At 38.2% G+C, this 19,424-nt stretch overlaps 2 protein-coding genes across 2 annotated transcripts in view; one reads left to right on the top strand and one right to left on the bottom strand.

Annotated features, from left to right (window-relative positions):
- The window catches only part of LOC150081701 (uncharacterized), a 127,379-nt gene that overhangs the window by 17,185 nt on the left and 90,770 nt on the right, over positions 1-19,424 (bottom strand). The gene's annotated exons all lie outside the window — the stretch shown is intronic.
- LOC150081702 (microtubule-associated protein 1 light chain 3 gamma-like) overlaps positions 1-19,424 on the top strand; it is a 72,838-nt gene that overhangs the window by 51,992 nt on the left and 1,422 nt on the right. The window contains exons 3-4 of the mRNA XM_090379562.1: positions 5,033-5,142; positions 7,063-7,236. Of these exons, the coding sequence (XP_090235688.1) occupies positions 5,033-5,142; positions 7,063-7,234 (282 nt within the window). The 3' untranslated portion in view covers positions 7,235-7,236. The remainder of the gene's footprint in view (positions 1-5,032; positions 5,143-7,062; positions 7,237-19,424) is intronic.

Below are 19,424 nucleotides of genomic sequence, written 5' to 3'. Positions count from 1 at the left end.
CCTTATACAAAGAAATAATCACCACCTTCTCCCTACTAGCAAAATTACTGTATATCATTGACAAGATCCCAATGACCTGCTGTGGCAGCCTGTCTGCTGCTCAGAAAACTTCATATCTAACTGATCAATTACCCCTAGGTTTTTTTCATTCTCTACCAACATGAGTGTAGTATCACACAGTTGGTACATTTCTCAGGAATTACTTCTACCCATAGTACTTTGCATTTGTCAATGTTAAACTTCAGCTGTCACTTCTCAGCCCACCTTCCCAACTTTTCTAGATTCTGTTGCAGTAGCAGACTGTCATTAACAACCCTGCCAACCTTTGTATCATCTGCAAACTTGGAAATTAAGCCTGATATACCTTCATCAATATCATTTGATAAATATACAAAACACCAATGAGCCCAACACCGAAACCTGGGGAACTCCACTAATAACATTAGCCCACAAACTGCAATGTCCATTAATTACAACTGTCTTCTCCCACTCAACCACCCTTTTATCCATTGTGGCAACTTGCCATTAACGTCATCCTGCTCCAATTTATACAGTAGTCTTCCATGTGCAACAGCATCAAAAGGTTTCCTGAAATCAAAGTATATGATATCAAAATTATTTTTTGCATCCACGTAGTATCCAATCAAATTAATCTGACAAGACAAACTCATGCTGTGTCTGAATTATTACTGCAATCTTGTTTAGATGATCCTGCAATGCTTCTTTAACCATTGACTCCATTATTTTTCCTGAAACAGAAGTTAAACTGTAATTACTTGTATCTCCTTTGAGAAATGGGGACACATTTGTACATCTCCTGTCTGTGGGTACCTGCCGAGTCCAAGGACACCCTAATAATTATGGCTAAGGGTTTGCTTACTTCCTTTACTGCCTCTAATATAATTGAATAGATTCCATCCACTCCAGGTGCCTTTCTTATATTTAACTTCACAATCTCTCCACTTTGCTCTCAGTTATTACAAAATCATTAAGCTTCCTGTTAGTTTAATAAACTTCTTTCTTCCACTTCTGTACAGAATTCCTCATGTGTGAATGTAGATGCAAAATTCTCGTTCAGTTTGTCAGCTATCTGAGCAAGATCATCATCAGCAGTCTAACCAATGATCAAGTGGACCAACCTGATTCATCCCCTTCCTTCTAGAGTTTATATAAGTAATGAAGTCTTTGCATCCTTTGTGACTTGATTACAGACTAGGTTATATCTACCATAGGCTTCTGTATCGCCTGATAATTATATACATCCAGTGCATTTTTCTTCTCTGCCACGAGTCTCATTAGTTCATCTGACATCCATTTAGGCCTAAGCCTTGAACAGTATTTCTTAGTTGGTATGTAAAGCCTACACTCTGAGATCACTGTAGTCACCTTTATGAAAGCAAAAACCCTTCCCTTTACCCCTGATGATAGTTGTCTAAGTCCCACATCAGTACACTGTGATCACTGCCACCTAGTAGTTTCTTTATCTGCAAATTCTCAATGCACAAATAATCACTGCTGATAATCAGATCAAGAGTATTACTCCCTCTAGTTGCCTCTGGAACATGCTGCTGGAGAAAATCCAGCAAATTCACATTTTTGTTAGTGTGTGAGTGATCAATCCACAAGTTCCAGTCAATATCTGGGGAGTTAAAATCTCCCATTTTAAGACATTCTGATTTACTGGTCCACTATTTATTTGCACAATTGTTTGTTGTACTGATCAGTGCCATTAGGCCTATAACATACACTCCTACTCATTTTTGCTTTCCCAGCTTATGTCACACCAAACTGACTTAACATTGCACTGTGCATCTGTCAACTGGATGCACTTCCTTAGATTTTGTTCAACTAATAGCATAACCCCTCCTTCCTTCCTATCCTTTCTGTACATATTGTACTCCCCATTCTGCACCATTTTATCTGTGTTATACAATGTCTGATATCCCAACAATATATAATGCACAGCATACACTAACTTGTGTGTATTTTTTTTTTTTTCTCCTGGTGAAATTCAAGTTAAATCCCACTCTTTATAACAGTTGGATATCGGCCAATAAATACTGAAGCTCCAGAGAATATGACGGTTGAAAGCACTGTATATGCACTTAAACCATTGGACAGCAGCTGGATACTTTAATGTCACGAAGCTTGAGAGCATATTTGTTGAAGGAGCTGCTATCTATCAAAACTGTTGCACTTCAATAATTGCGCAAGAGACAGCAATAAACACGAGTATAATTAGACCTCGCTTGATATATATATATATTTTATTTTTTTTCCCCTTTCCTGTTTGCATGCAACTAACAGATTTCTAAAATTTCTATTCAAGAAATTGAAGAAAACAAAAATCAAAGACTTCTGATGGAATCCTCTCTTGGTAATACTACACACATGAGGGGGTATAAATCGAAACTGAAAGGGTAGTTGTAGGATAGATGTACAGAAATTTGTTTTCAGCCAGCAGATAAGTCGGTTGTTGGAACAAACTTCCACTGGCATTGCAGAAATGGGTAGTTTGAATAAATTCAAGGAAGAAGTAGACAGTGTTAGAGGGGATGGACAAGTGATATGGGAAGTGTTGGTTTTTTTTTTTTGCTGATGCTGTATAAGCTTGCTTTCCTGCACCATTTACCACTACTAATACAAAATACTTGTTAATGGCTATTTGGGAGTTGGTTGTATGGCCTAAGTAGATGAAGAGCATCATACCTGGCTCATATCTTGACATTCCAGATCATGCCATATGGTTCATATTCTCTGTGTTCATGTCCATGAATGTGCCATTCTCAAACAGTACTGGGTATATGGCATGCTTTATCCTGTTAAAGCAAACATGTCTGTACCAGAACTGCCACATTACAGGAAGCATGACTGTCCGAAACATTGATATATGTCAGTGTTAATGGTTGCCTTTGCAATTGCCAAAGGTCCTAGGTACCATGAGAAACAGTGCTACATCACAGCTCTTAGCTTCATTGTTGGCACAATGTACCTTGGATGAAGATGCTCTCCACTGATTGCACCAGGCAACGAGACTGTGGTGCTCTACATTGATATGTCAGTGTTAATGGTTGCCTTTGCAATTGCCAAAGGTCCTAGGTACCATGAGAAACAGTGCTACACCACAGCTCTTAGCTTCATTGTTGGCACAATGTACCTTGGATGAAGATGCTCTCCACTGATTGCACCAGGCAACGAGACTGTGGTGCTCTACATTTAATGTATTCATATAGACCTTAAGCCTCCCTATCGATGTCTTAATTCTGATTGATCTTTTGCAGGACTCGCTGAGATTTGATGTAATTACCCTTCAGAATACTGATCTTCCTTGCTGTATGATTGTGGCTTACTCATTCTTCCACTGAATTATTTTATACTTTCACTGAAATTATTTTTGATTTTGCTGTAAAGGTGATAAATACTAGTTAAAATAACATCATGCACTAATATTAAAAATCAGTGTTTTTTTTCCTTTTAAAAAATTATTAAACCATCTTAATACAAAAATATGGAATCTATGCCAATTCCAGGAACTAGAAGCTGATACAAAAAGAAAACTGAATAACTGCAGCTTATCTCATAAAAGCATATCTTTGATGTCATGTCAGGCAAAAGACAGACTTGGCCTTTGTTACAATGCACCCTCATCTAACCTAACCCTCTCAAATAGGAGAAAAACATTTTCAGCAAATCTTATCCAATACTGGAAAAATGAATGGAACCAATCAACTAAGGGCAATATAACAAAATATTTTATTCCAAATGTAACATTCAATTATCCTAACACCCCCCCCCCCCCAGTTCTTCCTGGGGCTCTATGTCACGTATATAATCACTGACCATGAGCTTACAGAAATCATTCTGCAATTGTGGTATGTCTGAGACTAGGAACGTGTCCTTTACATTTGTCATTATTATCATCCTTTTAGATGCAAGATGCTTCAAGCACTAGGTTCTCTTCCTTGTGGCAAAGAATTGTTTTTTGTCATAAATGAAGACCACAAGGAACTTTCAGCATTTTCCCAAGCTGCCTTTTCATACAGAAGAACAAACCTTGGAAGAATTTAACTCCCTTAACCATACAAAACAAAACCATACAGAAGTGGGAAGTCATTCTGCTGACTAACACCACATGAAGACATTGCCAGTGCCCTGGTTACTGGACATGGGATCATTGACCTTTTCACCTGTTCTCTGTAAAGTGGGTCAGGTACTTCTGACATCTGTCTTTAAAATTGGCACTCTACTTTGTAGAGTGCCGATTTTGAAGACAGATATCAGAAGCCAGCAATCTTTCTACTTTCCTTGTATCTGGGTGATCTTCCTAGTCCAGGGAGATTCAACTCTTTGGTCCCTTCCCCCTCTATCCCCCCTCTCTCTGCCGGAGGATGACTTCTTTCCTCATCTTCCTACTTCTTACCCACTTTAATTCCTACTTTTTTGCTATCGCCCTCACTCGCACTTTTTTTTACTTGTTATCTGTCCAGTAAGCTTAGGCAACCCTAGCAGACTAGATAGAGAAAATACTGACTGGCTCACCCCCCAGTGGTGGTGGGCACCTAGCATTCCACTAGGGGCACTGCGGCCAAGTAGCCAGAACATAACACAACTCTAACGTAAGCTGCAAGTACATTCAACTCTGGCTGTTACAGAGCACTGTATTTCTTCACAAGAGTACTCATGGCGCAGATGTGGGAAACCACTTATCCCAAACATGATCTTCAGCCCTGTTGCACTAAAAAAAAATCACTTAAAAAAGCTTACACGGAACACTCACAGGATAAGTAAATTGAATGAAATATTACAAATTCAGTGCATTTTTGGTGCTTTATAAACCAAGCTACACTGAAATTGTGGCAAAAGTTTTGAAATACAGTGCAGAGGATGCTTAAAAAGCTAACTCCACGTAGCAAGAATTTGTCTGAACTGATTCATCTTTTCAATGAAATAATATCATTTGAAAAAAAATTTTAATAAGAGCACTTAAATTACTCTTTTAAAATACTTATTCGCTTAATTTTTTTTAATGAAGATAATTGTCGAACAGTACATCATGGAGAGAAAACTTCCAGCTTTAAAGAACTGCAGGTTTGTTGCCAATGGTGATATGACTGTAGCCTTATTTGGAATGAAAACACTCAGGTAAGTAGTCTTAATTTTGTATGTATCTTATCAAAGTGAATAATAATAAAATGCACTAAATCAGCAATTTGTTAGTGACCAGTACTAAGGGCTAGCAGTGTAGCAACAGTACCAAGAGCAATATTTTGTAAGAGTAATACAGGGTGGCTAATCTGTGGCACAGCTCTTGTTAGTGTTAAACCTCCCATGTGAAAAATAAATTTATATAATATCGGTGTTTAGATACACCATAGACACTCTTAAAAAAAAAACTACAAAGTAGTTGTTGTGGGCATCATTTGCTCTTTCTCATATTGTGCTCTGCCTTCACGACAAGTTGCCATGATACTGCACTACCTCAAATAAGTAACGCTTCACTAATAGAGAAGACTATTGTTACTTATTCTCAGTAAATGCACTTGGCATAATACTTAAAGTATTATGCCAAGTGCATTTAATTATTTTAAATTTTATCTTATACACCTTTGGCATCTCTCATATTGTGCGATTAACTTCACAACTGGGTCGTCATGTCTGCAATACTAGGGTACCTGCCCACCCACTGATGATAGGCCAATAGCCTTGAAACATGTCTGGGTGGTGGTACTCACTGAGAATAAGTAACAATAAATTTTATAATTTTTTTTCTATTTAGCTTTAGTTTTTTGTATTAACAACAGCTGAGAATTAGTATATCTTCAACTTTACTGGGTCAGGATCTGAGCCAGATAGGATTTGAAATATGTCAATTTAAGAGTTACAGATGGTAACTAAAATGGCTCTTGTTCATACCAAATTTGGCTCCATTGGGCCACTAGATCAAATGACTGGTTTGAGTAATGTTGCAAATAGCTTGGTATTTAAACCACAGTCAAATTTTGTAAAGAAGAAACAAATGTAGAGGTTGTTGATGTGATTGAAGTGCAATTGCCTCGGTATGCTATTAAGACTTCTGAAAAGATACGAATTAAGCCGTATATTAAGCAGCCAAGAGCTGACAGATACTCCTGTTGAGTTCTCTGATGTATCAAAAACTGGTGTGTAAGTAGAAGTTGACAAAAGAAACCTAAAGTTGTCATTGTTAAAGCAAAATCATTTTTTTTGGTAGGAATTAAGATGTTTGAGAGCAACCTCCCTGATGAAAGAATCCTGTGTACAGTTAACAAAGGCCTAGAAATAAACACCAAGAACCATGTTGTGCCATTTGTCATGAGCTATTGTTCCAACAGGACAGTGCTGTTTTGTATCACTAATGTCAGTTTTTCTGCAATGTTGATGTTTCTCAGGCTTTCTAGATTCCCTAACTTTTCTATGAAATATGCTTGGGACATGGCTTGATGGCAACTGAAAACCATACTTTAATCAGCATCCTCTTCATTTGGGCAGGTCTGGGTTCAAAATATATCAGAATGGGGAATTCTTAAAGGCCTCTTTAATTGCAGGTATAGGTTGCCACCAACTTCAGGCAGAATGAATAAGGTTTTCTCTTGAGAGTTATTCTGCGGTTTTCAGCCCACAACTTGCAAATATGCCTGTGAACAATATAATATTTATACAAAGAAGAATATCAAACTTTTTGATCCATTATCAAAATGAAAAATGTTTGTTGCTACCAAGGAGATAATACTTTGTATGCTGGTATTCATGTCACTTTTCAAACTTGTGGAGTTAAACAAAATTTTATAATATTTTGCTTTTCAATTTATAAATGGAACCTGAGGTATCATATTCTTGTTCATAAGATTTGGATATTCATAAATGCACTTTTGTAGTAAACAGAGTTTATCAGAACTTATGTAATAATAAAGTAATCTTGAGTAAAGTTTTAAGACATGGATTGTAGATATCCTATATAAATCTAATAATAAATTATAAAAAAAAAATGCCTGAATTTTCTTGGTATAACTACCTTTTTAAGGGGTTCAATGAAATGTCTTTCAGGAGCTGTTTACAGTTAAAGCCAACAGAGTCATACTACCTGCTTGCAAATAATATATCTATTTTGTCAGCTTCCAAGACAATGTTTGAGGTGTACCAAGAACACAAAGATGAGGATGGTCTCCTCTACCTGAATTACTGTTCACTGGAAACATTTGGCATAGTAGATAATTAAAGGTAAGAAAGACTGCAGAACTATGGAATGCCTTCTTTTGAAGTTCTTAAATTAGATTAAAGCAAATATGTGCCTATTTGATGGGCATACAAATGAATATTTAATAATTTTGAGGGAGGGAGGGATATACAAGCATCAATTAGCTTTCTTCCTGAGTAGGAAGAAGCTCATTGGTTTAATTTATACTTTTTTAATTAGTTCATTTTAATCACTTTGTAACTGGTTTATCTTTTTATATATCTTTTACATAATTGCTTTTAGCATATATAAAATGTAGCATATTATTAACCTTAACTGGAAAAAAATATAAATGTAAAAGTGAAGGCATATGATTGTTTCTGCCAATACTATACAATGTAGCTAGGAAAGAACCAAAGCAAAAAAGTACACGATAAAAAAATTTTCTATCAAGTGGGAAGGGACACTTTACTGTGTAAGCTAAATATAACTGACAGAAAAGATATGAAGTAATGACAACTTTTTTCCTAAGCTGCAGTACTCACTGAAGTAGGAACCATATAGGGATTGCAATTGGGCAAGGTGAAGCTATGCCTGTCTCTCTATTACATTTTCCTAGTTATTTTTAAGTCAAAGTGCAGGAATAACAATGTCTGTTTAGTTGAATACAATCTGGCTCTGTATTAGAGAAAAATGTAACATCAACAAAAAAAAAACCACATCACCTATTTTTTCTAATTCTCTGTTAAATTTATTTGAACTGCCAACTTCAACACGAGATAGAAGTTTGGTCCCACAATCAATCTCTTGTTAGCTAAAAGCTAACTTTCACACCTAGTTAAATTGAAAACTGTCCTATTTTATTTAAAATTGTAACTTATGTAGTCTGAGAAACAGTAAGATGCATCAAATTTTAATGTGCTTAATCCATTTTAAAGCTATAAACACTTTAATCAGGTCTCCTTGCAGGTGGCTCAATTTCCCAGTGCTGCACTTTGTAGCAGAACTGAAGTTTTATGGTTAGGATAAACTTTTGTGTGCTTGACTAATTTTGTTGCTCTTCTCGTCAACTGTTCCAACAGTTAAACATTGTTCTTAAAATGACTTCCCGACCAGTACTCACAGCCTAACTATTGCTTTATACAGGGGGGGGGGAGGTTGAAAGTCTTGTACCACAGAATAAATTTTTTTTATTATAACAAATTTTTAATATTTGTTATAATTTTTTATTATAACAAATATTCAAAATGACCACTTCCAACTTTGCAAACACTGAATTTTTGTGTGAATGGTGCATTGACATGTATCAATGTATCTTTTGACAGCATTCAGATTATATTGTTTGCTTAAGTTTGTCACTGTTTCTTGGGTGGTTCTGGTAAACAGCAAACTTGAAAGGACCCCAAAGAAGAAGAAAATTGATGGACATGAGGTCTAGTGACCTGGGTCAACAGGGCCTCATCATCCTATCTGCCTATTTGATAACTGTTGAGGTAGTTATTGTACAACCAATGAATAATGCGGTGGTGCTCAGTCTTGTTGGAAGAACATCTTGATCCTTCATTATAAAGAAACATCCAGAAAATCCATAGAGTAATTCTGTAGCATATGTAAGTATGCTTCACCAGTAACCTTTTCAAAGAAATAAGGGCAAATTATTTGACCATCCCATATTCTGGGGTTGTTTTGCACATTAGTTGTTACCATCCAATTAGGATTACTGTCTGACCAATAATGAAAATTGTCTATTGACATTACCACTTAGGTAAAATATTGGCTCATCACTGAAGAATATCAATACATCTCATTTGCAACATCCAATTGTAAAACTTATCACTGATCTATGTTATCACTATGCAAATCCTGAAGAAGTTGTACTTTAAAAAGTGGTGTTTTTTCATTTTTTTAAGAATGTGCACTTCTGAAATTTGGCTAACCCCCATTTCTTGAATTGACTTTTTTTTTTTTCTGTTTGCAAACTGCACCAATACCATTGCAGATGTTTCTTCATCAGTTACTTTTTTATCTCCCACTTCAAGGACGATCAGCAACACTTCTATTTTCTTTAAAATGGTTATAGTAGTCCAGCAGTTGACTGATCAACTGGAGGCTGGTGTGCATTCTGCCTATTAAATTCTTTGGCAACTGAACAGTGTAGCACCTGGTACTCCAGAGCTTACTCTGTCATCCTTAGATAATTTGTCAACCATTTTTTAGCTCTGAAACAAAAATATTTAATTTGTAGTATTTATAATAGTGTGCAACCCTGTATAAATAGAATAATCACTTCCTTTTATCTGCTGATAAAATTGCTCTTTCACTGATAGAACCCCCATGAGCTATCATAACAGCTTGTCTGCACTGTTCAGAGAGCATGTCAGACTGCACAGTTACTCCTAGGTATCTTTTATTCTCTAACTTCTTGCTTCTGGGATTATTGATCCCATGTGCAGTACTTTGCATTTATCACTGTTAAACCTAAATGGCACTTCTCAGCCCATCTATCCAGTTTTTCTAGGTATTGTTGCAGTAGTATGACTATTTCTGCCATTACCTACCCTGCCAATCTTTCTATCACCTGTAAACTTAAAACATTAAACTTGATATGTCTTCCATATTGTTCTTCCTACTTCACTCTTATGTTTGCTTTTTAATTCCTGCTTTTTTTATTTTGTGAACTACTAGAGTATTACTACTTATTTTGTTCATTGTGTTTTAACTTGTGGGCATAAAGTTTATCAGGAGGATCCAAAATATCTTGGATCAGTGAATGAATTTTCTATAGAAAGAAATAATCACTGAATATGGCATATCCGACATTATAATTGGTTATAAAAATAGTCTGGTATGGTGAATTGGGTGAATACACTTTAGGAAGAAAGCAATTTATCAAGTACAGAACCTGCCACTTGTAAACTAACTCATCACATCAATTTAGAGATTATATTTTCTGTTTAAAGAAGTTATCTACCAACAATTTAAGTGTAATTATTTTTCTTTTTTACTCACACCTCCACAGAGACCTTGAACATTATCTTGATTTTTTCACACACAATTTTTGTTGAGGCATCTTAGTGACAATCTCTATTATACTTAATAGAATTGCCCAAATCTTACTGAATTTAATTCAGTTATCTGGAATGTATCTGCTTCTACTTGGTGTTGAGGGTAGAGGGGAATTCTACTGGATTTCATTTTCCAATGAAACTGAGGCTGGAAATGAATGTTTATAAGGCCTTTATTTTTACCATGCAACTTCAACTGTATTACTCATTGTTTCTAGTCATTTCTCTAAAATAAATCTCTGGGTACAAGGTGAGTCAATTTATATTCACCCAGAAATAGTTAATAAAGGTTGAAAAAACCTCAATGCATTACACTTTTTCAACATAGTCACCAGACAAAATGACACTTTTGTCTCTTCTCAATACACTTCTGCAGTAATTCTGACTATCCTTCATACCACAACTTCAGCAGCAAAGTGTTTTTCACAAAGAAAGGACTTCAGGACAGGAAAGAGGGAGAAATCGGAGGGTGTAAGGTTGGGAAATCAGCAGAGGATGTGGCAATATTTCAAACCCACATTCATTGGCACACCTCGCTGCAGCATGCAAGGAATGTGCAGGAGCATTATTGTAGGTGCACACCTTTTGACAGCTTTCCCCATCTTTTTTTCCTTTTATAGCAGCATGTAGCTTTATGAGAAGGTTGGAATAATACTTCAGTCACAGTAAAGCCCTTTTGAAGGTAATCTTTTAGTATTACATCATGCTGATCCCAAAAAACATAACATCACTTTGCTAGCACTTGGTTGCACCATTGCCTTTTTGGGAGGAGGTGATTCTGCATTGTTCTGACATTTGCTTAGTCTTGGGATCATAGTGATGAATCTTTGGTGACTAACTGTGAAAGAGAACTCCTTGCTTTACCTGGCACATCGACAACATTTCATGTGCACGCTGTGCCCTATACAAGTGTACTGGGAGTGTACAAGTGTTGATGGATGATGTTCTCTACAGACCATACACTAGCTTTGTTCTGCAGCTAGTTCTTTGATGGTAACACAACAATCTGAAAAAAATTAAGATTGTTGTTTCAAAAATTAATTCCTCAATTTTTGGAACACACTCTTCTGTTATGGCAGTTGCTGAGTGTCCTGGGATTTCTTCATGCACTGAGGTTCTTCCACATTTGAGTTGTTTATACCATGTGCAACAACACTAACCTCTGTGGTCTTCTCCATAAACAGTGACCATTTCTTCATGGATTTTGAGTGTTTTTCCTTGCAGAAAGAGGAACAAAATCACAGGTTATGGAGGCACTGCCCCACATGTGGGAATCTTCCAAGTTCCATGGGGGGGGGGTTGGATTTGAGATTTTTTACAGAGTAGCTGCTTAGAATTGAAGTACTGCTGAGAGAACCCACTTTTCTAGATACAGAGGAAGCACTATTTGTGATATGCTTATGCCAAGAGAGATTAGTCAGGGTAATTCCTAATAGAGATGTGACCTTTTTATAGAAATCTAAAAGTGTCATCAAAGATAAGCCTTGGAACAGAAGAATTCTTTCTGCAAGATATGAGTACTGAGTTTTAGAAGGATTGAAATTAACTAAGTATCTTTGTCCCATTGTGGAATTAGCTGGAGATCGGCATTAAGAATTTTAAGCTGTTTTCGTATACGGCAAGGTTTCTCAAACTGGAAGGTAGAATGCTGTGCTATCATCAGCAAAACTATGGATACGATTTCCAGTCAATGAAAGTCACTCATATACTAGAGGAAAAGAGTGGGAGAAGAAGTGAACCTTGGGGAACACCAGCAATAGTGAACAAGTTGAAAGTTAGCCAACTACTATCAGAGCAACTGCTTGAGTTTCAACAAACTTCCATTGAATTTATCCATAAATGGGTAACTTAATTCGGTATATTGCCAGTGGATCGACACTGATAGAATCCCTACTGATCAGATTGAAGGTTTCAAGATAGTTTAAGAGTTGGCAATTAATGAATTTTTCCCTTTCTTTAGAAAGAAAGAAGTGAAATAGAATGATAATTGGATGGAAGGGTTTATCACCCTTTTTTTAGAAACTGGCTGGATTTCTAAGCAGAAGGAAAGCCAGTGAAAAAAGGTGATATGGAACAAGAGTGAACACAGGTTTCGAGAACAAGTTGAGAAATGCCATCAGGACCTGGAACACTATCAAGATTGTTCAAAACTGTTATGATATCCTTTAGACATGAGACACTGAGTAGAGTGTACTGGGAATGTTAGGAGGTGGTATTATCAAGTCGATACAAGAGTTAAAAGAAAAATAGGATGCTAGTAAGTTGCCTTTATCTTAAGCTGAGGTGGCAGTAGAACCATCAGGTTTTAACAGAGGCAGGAGTTACAGATTGGCAAAAGTTGCAGCCTTTGGCAAGAGATCAGTATGTTTGATTCTTCTTCTTCTTCTTTGGTCCTTAGCTGGCAGCTGGGGGAGGCGGTTGGCCACGCAACCAGTATGCTGCTGTAGGTGCCGCAGGGTTTCGGACTTGCTCTGTGATGTTCTTCCATACCTTACGATCCATGGCGTCAGTCCTGGCCTGGTTAAGGTCGAGACGTCGGCTCTTCAAGTCATTTTCCACTTGCTTGGCCCACGTTTTCCTAGGCGCGGTCCGTTGGATGCTCCATTGGGTGGGTCGTTGTCTCCAAAGGAGTGTGGATGGTATTCTGTTCGTGCCCATTCTACATACGTGGCCAAACCATCTAAGCCTTCGCTTCTGGATTTGGTCGGCAATGGTTGGTTGCTGTTGGCATCTGGCGCGGATGGTATCATTAGTGATGCGGTCGCGAAGAGAGATGCCCAAGATCTGGCGCAGGCATCGCATTTGGAATACCTCAAGTTTGTTCAAATCTAACTTGAGACAAATCCATGTTTCCGATCCGTAAAGAAGAATGGGCAGGATCAAAGTCCGGAAGAGTCTGATTTTAGTCTTTGTGGAAATGTTGGTCCTCTTCCACAGACACCATTTGAGCGAGGCAAACGCAGTGGCCGCCTGTCCAATTCTGCTGTGGATTTCCATGGTGGATGCAACTTTCTTCTCCTGGACCAGCGACCCAAGGTATTTAAAGTCCTGCACTTGCTCGATCTGGACGCCTTCGAGATAGATGGTGGCTTGCGACCCATCTGTTGTCAGGACCTTTGTCTTACCAGCATTGATCTTCAAACCGTATGGCCGGGCAATGTCGTAGAGGATGTCCGTGGCTTCAGCGTCGTTACCTGCAAGGATAGCACTATCATCAGCAAACATCAGGTCAGTCACATAGTGATCCTTGTCATATTGTATGCCCTGTCTGTTTCTGAATGCTTGCCTCATAATGGCGTCGACCACGATGTTGAAAAGCAGCGGGGAGGCTACATCCCCTTGGCGGACTCCAGTTTGGATGGTAAATTCCTCAGATAAATCATTCTGGATGCACACCTGGCTGGTTAAACCGTTGTATGCAGTTTGGAGGAGTGTGATGACTTTTCGAGGTACATGTTCAACCTCTAGTAGTTTCCATAAGGCAGGCCGGTGGACACAGGCGAAAGCAGACTTAAAGTCAATGAAAACAATGACGGTTCGCTGTCCACACCGGATCCTCTCCTCCATCAGCTGACAAATGGCAAAGATTTGATCATAGCATCCTCGCCCGGGTCTAAATCCTGCCTGTTCTTCTCGACTGGTTTGCTCGCGATGTTTTTGCAGTCTTGACTGGATGATCTTCATAAAGACCTTTCCGATGATGGAAAGGAGGCTGATGCCACGGTAGTTCTTGCAGTCCCGGTTATCACCTTTCTTGTGGATCGGTACGATAATGGCTTTCCTCCATGTTAGCGGAATTTGTTCAGTGCACCAGATGGTTTTGAGGAGTGAGTGTAGTCGGCGAAGCAGTACATCTCCCCCGGCTTTGATCGCTTCTGTGGCGACTTGGTCCACTCCTGGTGCCCTGCCATTCTTCAGGGATTGTATGGCTGCTTTCACTTCTTCTACTGTAGGCTCAACATCGACCATGGAGACCTCAGGGGGGTCGATCGAGAGTGCTGTTGCTGGCGGTCCCTGAGGTGGGTCGTGATTATACAAAGCTTTGAAGAATTCACTCCACCGTTGCAGGCGTTCGGATGGTGATTGCACGAAGGTCCCATCAGCATTCTTGATGTTGTCACTAGTCAATTTGGTCTTTCCACTCAGACATCTGAGGGTGCGGTATAGAGTGCGGTACTCGTTCTTGGATGCCGCCACTTCAAGATCGTCTGCCACTTGGTTCCAGTATGCTTCTCTTTCTGCTGTCATTCTTTGTCGGACTTCTCGGTTTAGCTGCCGGTACCGTTCAAAGTCGACCAACTTTGCCTGTTTCCGTTTGTCCACGAGGTCGAGGCACTCGTCTGATATCCATGGTTGCGTTCGACGTCGGGCAGGTGGACATAGGGGCTTGGCACATTCCAGGATGGCATCAGAGATCTGCTTTTCTTCATTTATATCCTCGGGCACGGCCAGCATCTCGAAGCGGTTGGATAGGGCGATCTGATATGCCTGTTTATTGGCAGCATTCATTAGCTGCCTCCAGTCCAGCTTGGCTGACCGAGATGATCTTTTTGCATGCCGTAATTTGAGATGCACCTTAGCCTGGATGAGGTAGTGATCAGATCCACAATCAGGTCCCCTCATGGCACGAACGTCCATGAGTGATGAGCGAAATTTGGCATTGATCAAAATGTAGTCCAGGATTGCTGAGTCCTTGCCAGATGGATTTTGCCATGTAAGTTGATGTTTTTGAGGGTGCTGGAAATGGCTGTTTCCAATGATCAGGTTGTTAGATGGCAAAGGACAACAAACGTAGTCCATTGTCATTGATCTTCCCATGGCCAAACTTGCCCGTTGTTGTTTCCCAACCAGATCTGTCCACGCCAATGTGGGCATTAAAGTCCCCTGCGAGGATGATCACTTCTGTCTGTGGAATTGAATCCAGCGTATGTTGGAGCTGGTTGTAGAAGTCATTCTTGGTCGGGTCCAGGCTAGTCTCAGTTGGCGCATAGGCAGAGATAATATGGGTCTTGATGGTGCCCTTGACAGTAAGGACTGCCAGGCGGTCCAATATTGGTTGGAAAGCGATCACACTACTGGTGGCCTGAGCATCGACCATAAAGCCCACTCCTGCTTCTCGTTTCTCACCACCAGAGTAGAATAGCATAACCGCTTCGTTAGGTGCTGGTGGTTGGATGATCATCGTTCCAGACCCGGTGAGCCTTAATTCGGATAATGCCGCGATTGATATCTTGCACCTAAGTAGTTCTTGGGCAATGATTTCCTTTTGTCCAACGTGGTGCCCCGTTCGAACATTCCATTCGCCAATGTTAATTGTCCTTTTCGGCGTAGTAAGCTTATTGCTGTGGCCAGTGATCCACTTCCCACCAGCACCCTGGGTCCCCAGTGCTGGCGCATCGGCTACCCCGGATGCGGTAACATTGTTATAAGAGCTTGTTCTGTGGCCAGTGGTCCACTTCACACCAGTACCCCGGGTCCCCAGTGCTGGCGCATCGGCTACCCCGGATGCGGTAACATTGTTGTAAGAGCTTGTTCCGAATTTCATGCGGTTTCTTGCCTAGTTTCCCCGGTTTCCCGGTTCTGGTCATTTCAGCAGGCTGACCACCCTCCTCCTTTCGCAGCCGGGCTTGGGACCGTCCATGGCGGAGTTACTGCCATGTTTGATTACTGCTTAGACAAAAAGAAAGTTTCTACTCTTATCCTGTTCAAATTTTGTTTGGACTGATTAATAACTGCTTTACAATTTTTGAGCTTCGGTGTAGGCAGAAAATGAACCTGGAGATTTGGATGCAATCCATTTGTGATATGCAGCATTTTTATCTTGAGCAGCATTAGCACATTCCTTGGAAAACCAAGGTGTTTAGGTAAAGAACAAGATTTTAAGGTGGAGTGTGGAATGAAGGATTTCATCCCTACAAGAATAATTGTACTGACTTGAGCTGAACAAACATTGACATCTTTGAAACCTTTAAAACAGTAATCCAATCAAAGAGAAAAAAAAAAAAATCTTGTACATCATACCATTTGGCATTCTTGTAATGCTAAACAACACAATGCTGAAAAAGGCTCCATTAGAGAAGACACTATCACTAAGTTGTGATCTGAGGTGCCTTGGAGGATCACTTATCTCATCTGTGTTCTTGGAAAGGGTGGTTTGTAAGAAAAAGATCAAGCATATTGGCTTTGTGGTTATGATTATCTAGTATTCTGGTAGGTAAATGAACAATCTGTACATGGTTAATTAGTAATTTCAAAAGCTACATCTCAACCAGCTGGGTCTCTGACTAGAAAACTGAAGCAAGTTGGAGTTGTGAACTTTAAAATTGTCAAGGAAATTTAACTCCCTGTTAGGAAAGTTGGACTGGAGAATGTAGTTTAGTTTCAAAGAAAGGAAGTCAGAGTTCCAATTATTAGTGGAATTAGGAGATTGATAGAGGCAAAGATGAAATTGACAGAATAGGGTTGAAAGATTAAGCCAGAGAAGATGGGAGATTCAAAATTACCAAGTCTCTGAGGAATATCAGAGCAGAAATATGCACAAGTACCATTTCTAAAGTGAAAGGAATCATACAGTGAATAATTAGAGCAACTGAGATGAGCAGTAGTTGAATCAACCAATAACTGGGATCATTTCAGAAAAAGTGGGGTTAATAAACATTGAGATTGCAACTGAGACCATGTATATTTGTGAAATGAATGAGAAGTATTTGGAAGATTTGTTCTATTAGTTTGTATTTGGTAGTAAAAAAAGTGAGGGTGGGGGGGGACATGTATGAAGTAAAAACTTTTGGATATGGTATGCCCTGCCCACAGCAAAAATATACCCAGCTCAAGGAGCTGGGTATACCTACATGGCCTCAATGCCCCCCCCACATATAAATAACTTGGATGAAATTATACAATAGTTGATCTGGATGCCTTGTAGAGTTACAAATAGTAGGTTTGGTCAAGTGCATTATCTAGCAGCTAGCCTGCAAACCACTCTTTTAGAGCTGTACCTTAATGTATAGAAGATTGGATCTCACTAAGATGCCCATCATAACTTCAAAAGATATCAATCATACTGCATGATGGTAGATATGGGGGTTCCCTGAGCTTTGCTCTAGAGACTAAACTTGGGTTTCACCATTTCAAGCCTCCAATAAGCACAGTGGTGATATTGCACTGGTTAATGAGGGTCATCTATCACTAAGTATTGCCTGGTAACAGAATGGGTGGCATTACTTTGTGTGATGGGATGCCACACCTTGACCCTTGCTTACCTGGATGTTGCCTCCAGTATATTAGGTCCAACATTTTAGGACTTGCATATTGGGTTACTAGGAGCAGTCTCACCATTGTGAAGGTGGAAGCAGGGGGAACTGGTTATTGCAGAATGACTGGACTTCACTGTAATTTGGTCCACTTTACTCTGTGTCACCTGAAGTTCTGTCAGTGTTTTGCACTGCTAAGTAGGAAGCCCTAGCTTGACATACATGAGAGAATATGACAAGCCTTGAGGACAAAAAAATTCCTATTTAATTTTCATCTACTTTCCTTGCTGGTTACAGTATTTAATACCTCTTTTGTGTGGGTTCAACATTACTCAAATTTTATTAATGAGAGCATTATTATTATATTAATCCAATATTTATTATGTTTCTTTCAATTTAATAAAAATCTTAATAGCATGTGAAAAGGGTTGAAAAACGGTAATGGTAATTAAAAGTGCCAAAAAAAGATGGATAGTACAAGTGTCCAGGTTTTCAAATTATATAAACTGTTGCTTTGTGAACATTCTACAAAAATAGTGAACTACAGAATATAATTGGACTAGTTCAAATATTACACACTTTTTTAAAAATTAAATGCTAATACCTACACATTTTAATCAAGGAACATGATCAATCAAACCATACTGTGATTTTGAATAAATTGGAACTTTTCTGTTGAGTAAAGGTAACGTTGCATTTCCATTTTATAATATCATCAATTTCTCATATAAAGCATAGAAATATTTTATATCAAATTCCTCATTAAAATTAACAAAAGTTGATGTTAATTTAACTTTCTCCTTTACTTTATTATTTTTCTCCATTTCCTACTTCACCCATATTTTTCACCTTAGTCCATTAGAGTGCACACACCTAAGTCACATCTAGTACATGCAGGTCTCCATGATACCAAGAAATGTTTGGAATAAATGCAATAAATGATTTAAAATTGGGCATGTCTTAATGTATTCATTATCTTGGCAGTACAGTGGATATATACAAAAAATTAATTTTTAAATTATTTTAATTTATTTTTTATAAATTAAAATTAAAGCAAGATTAAAAATCATCACAACAGGTAGTAGATATTTTTCATAAGCATATAAATGCACACATTCTGTGGAATATCTTAAGTAGATATAGCAAAAATAGCTTTAAACTTAGTTTACAATTTTATTCTAAAAGTTAAGTGTAAAACTTTTAAATAAGTGATGTTTTTTAAATATTCTGTTTTAAAGATTTTTTTTAAATGGTCAAAGGATTTGAAAGACTTATATCCACCTGCACTTGATTGAATTTCTGAAATCAAATGCATGATTTGTGTGAATCAGATTGCAGACAAGTCAACAATAAATCTGCAAATAAAATCAATAATATTGTATGCTGATAGTGTTTAATTTTTTAGTATTGTGGAAAATTAATTGATGTGCCCATTCATTCAGAAATTGTCATATCAGTGACTGCTATATCTGGTGTCTAGCTGAGCACTAGCACTAAAAAAAAATGGCAGAAAGACTTCAGATAAGAATTCCACTTACATGATCAGAGGAGTAGAATGTAAAGTCCACTAACAAAAGTGAAACAACAGTTGACCAAAACCTTTTAATCCAAATTAAGTTATCCACTAGCAACTTATAATCTTAACTAACCCACTTCAAACTAACAATGACACATAAGAGATCAAACAAAAAATAAATTAATATTAAACATCTACATCCCTCTAGAAATAATTTCTGACCTGTGATGTTCATTTTTGTTTACAATATGGTTATCCAGAAGTGTTTAAGCCTACTCTTACATAAACTGGTGTATGCAAAACACTTAAAACTCAATCTGATTTTTTTTTTTATGGACAACTTGCAAATTCTGACAAAATCAGGGATGCCAATCAAGTCAAAATTATACTAAAGGAAT

The sequence above is a fragment of the Mastigoproctus giganteus genome, chromosome 8, assembly GCF_048544385.1.
Source record: "Mastigoproctus giganteus isolate SK-2022 chromosome 8, ASM4854438v1, whole genome shotgun sequence".
In the NCBI taxonomy this organism is placed as follows: domain Eukaryota; kingdom Metazoa; phylum Arthropoda; class Arachnida; order Uropygi; family Thelyphonidae; genus Mastigoproctus; species Mastigoproctus giganteus.
This window is presented reverse-complemented; position numbering and strand designations above follow the sequence as displayed.